Source organism: Merops nubicus, unplaced genomic scaffold (genome assembly GCF_000691845.1).
Source record: "Merops nubicus isolate BGI_N331 unplaced genomic scaffold, ASM69184v1 scaffold53822, whole genome shotgun sequence".
Lineage (NCBI taxonomy): Eukaryota > Metazoa > Chordata > Aves > Coraciiformes > Meropidae > Merops > Merops nubicus.
The window spans coordinates 1-2790 of NW_008593977.1; the positions used below are offsets into that span (position 1 = coordinate 1).

A 2790-nucleotide genomic window follows, 5' to 3' on the forward strand; every position below is an offset into this window, starting at 1 on the left:
GCCGGTGGCGGGCGCGCTCGGGCCGGGCTCTTCGGAGCGATGTGAGGCTTGGGGAGAGAGTCGCTTGCCAGAGGCTTTAGTTGTTACATGCGCCCAACAATCTCATCCAAAATGGATTTTAGTCAGAGCAATTTATTTGGCTACATAGAAGACCTGCAGGAACTAACTATTATAGAGAGGCCAGTACGCAGGAGCCTGAAGGTATATACTGTCAAATAGAACGATGCTTTAAAATCCGTTTGAAATTGTGTCTTGTTTTATTTATGAACAGCTGACTGAATAGGCAGTGTGTTTTTTACAGCACCAGGATGCTAAACATTGCTTTCAGTCGTTTTGAAATAAACAGTTTCGATTTCTGTATAGCAGGGACTTAAGATTTCCAGTATAAGAATATTAAGCTGGAAAAAAAGACTAACAAAATATTAGATTGCTTTATATATGACTTGTTTATACTTTAAATGATTAGTAGTGATAGTATCTGACATAGAATTGTACTTCTTTTACATCCGGTCTTATCCTGGTGGAAGATCTATTTGATTGAGTTTGAAATGTTGCCTAGAGATTGCAGGGATTAAATTCAAATTACTCATGGAACTATCCCTGGATATGTGGGGAGAAAAGGGTTGTTTTAAGAAGATTAAAATGATGAATAGTAAGACATTGTAAACTCACAATCTCTATTTTGCTCTTGACAGACACCAGAAGAAATAGAAAGACTGACAGTTGATGAAGAACTCAGTGATATCGAAAGGGCTGTTTATCTCCTCAGGTATTTAATAAAATACTACTGTGAAACTTTGCCGACCATCATGCCTATATACAACTTTTTCTGGTGCTTTGCTCTTAACTCCTTTTATTTTCTGTCTTTCAGTAGTAGTTGTTTTACATTACTACATTAAATATACAAGCAAGATAAAAATAGGTACTCTATTTTTTTTTTCCATGCATAGAATAGGATGCCTGTGTACATGTATAAACATTTATTTTCTGAGTTTTTAATATGGCCCTCACCAACAGTGAGTTGTTTTTCGTCTTCTTCTCCCCTGCAGTTGATTGTACGAGATTCCCTGAGTGTTAACATTAATAACACCAAACATTTGGTGACTTCATTTTCACTCTAAGGCATGAACAGTTACCACAGACTGATAACAGAACTGTTCAAGCATACTATATGTATGTGGGCTTTCAGAAAACAAAATTTGAGAGATTAGTCCTTACAAAACAGTGTAGAATATGATATATTAATACTTCCCTGGGTGTTTTTTTTTTTTTTTTTTTTAAATTACCTCCTTCTTCTTTAAAGTATTTATTGGCAACTACATGAATAACTTAAATTTTGATAAAGTACAGGTCTTTAATCTACTGCATCAGTCATCTTTGAGAGTACGAATGTTCTGAGGGATTTTGATTTGAATATGCATTTTTAAACAATACCTAGTAATTGGAAGACCAGCTGCAGCTCTTTCTCAGTTTGCTTATTCTGCTATTTTAGGTGCTCTTCTAGTCTATGCTTGTCCTCAGTGTTTAGAGTAGATATTCTCAGTGCCTTAGTTTTCTCTTTTGGGGCACACGTGGCATTGTTTTTAGGTAAGCATTTTTGTCCACAGATACCACCATTGATACTGAATTTTATTAATGGTTTCTTTAAATGATGAACTTTATTAAATAGCGGATTTTAAAACTTGCTTTGCCAGTAGTTCCTGTAATCAAAGCAGTCTGTTGACTCTAGCAAAATTCAGAGGAAAGATTTTACATGTGGTGCATATCATTGCAAAGGATGCATATCAGTTTTGGTTTTTACCTCACAGCAATCAGCATAATTGAATTTTTTTTTTCCCTGTGTGGCAGCAATTTTCTTTGCTCTTTTCCCTATTAAATGTTATGCTTCCAGCAATATGTCTTTACTGGATCATTACCTTGTTGAAAGTTACATGGTTCCACTTCATATCTTTCACATTACGAATTGCTTTTCAGCCTGGCCTTGAATTTCTCCTGACATCTTCATCTGCTTTCTCTACTTGAGCAGCTCTTCTGGGGACATACTATTCTTTCCCTTGTGATGAAGTTTTCATTTTTGCCTCTACATTGTGCTCATTGCTGAAAGGTAGCTTACTCTCTGCTTGATAAGCTTTCTGTAAGGCAATCACTTGCTGTGATTGTCCAGGTATGTTAATACAATAATCCAGTGGAAGCTTTTGCTGCTCAATAGTATATTGCCTTCCCTGTACTAAGTGGAGTATAAACAAACAGAGCTGAAAAGATGCCTGTAATACAGGTACTATCCTTTATGTAATGTACCAAGGTATGTATTTTTGACTTGTCTGTTTTTTTTATATTTTATTATACTACAGTATCCCTGGCTGTTCCTGTTTCATGTCTTTTCATGCCTCATTTTCTCACACAGATGCATTATGTGCTGTCCTTCAGGTTGTCCCTTATGTGGGACTCTCCTTGATGTTATCCAAAAAGACACTGCCTTTTTCTGACAGTCTCACTATAAAAACTGCTTTGGTAAGATTTTAAGTGAATTGTTAATGACCTCTGTGTTGTGCTCCATTTGGAAAGGATGATGCTATCTCCATATATATATATAAAAAATATGCAAGAACAGTAATAGAAAGCAAATCCCTTACTTTAAATATCTACAAATAATATCTAAATACTTAATGTGTCACTTATTTATGTAACCCTAATCTACAAATCAGAGATTTTTTAATTTACTGAGGCGTATAGTGTTGCTTGTACAGTGTGATGAAGCTGACTAATATTGAGTGAAACCTTTGTGTGAAA

At 35.4% G+C, this 2790-nt stretch overlaps 1 protein-coding gene across 1 annotated transcript; it reads left to right on the forward strand.

The window, feature by feature from the left end:
- Nucleotides 1-87: 87 nt before the first annotated feature.
- Nucleotides 88-769, forward strand: LOC103768425 (serine/threonine-protein phosphatase 4 regulatory subunit 4-like; the record flags this gene model as incomplete). Its single annotated transcript, XM_008935567.1, has 2 exons — nt 88-201; nt 696-769. Coding segments are annotated over exons 1-2 (188 nt in total), but the record flags the coding sequence as incomplete, so codon positions are not given.
- Between the last annotated feature and the right edge of the window lie 2021 nt (nt 770-2790).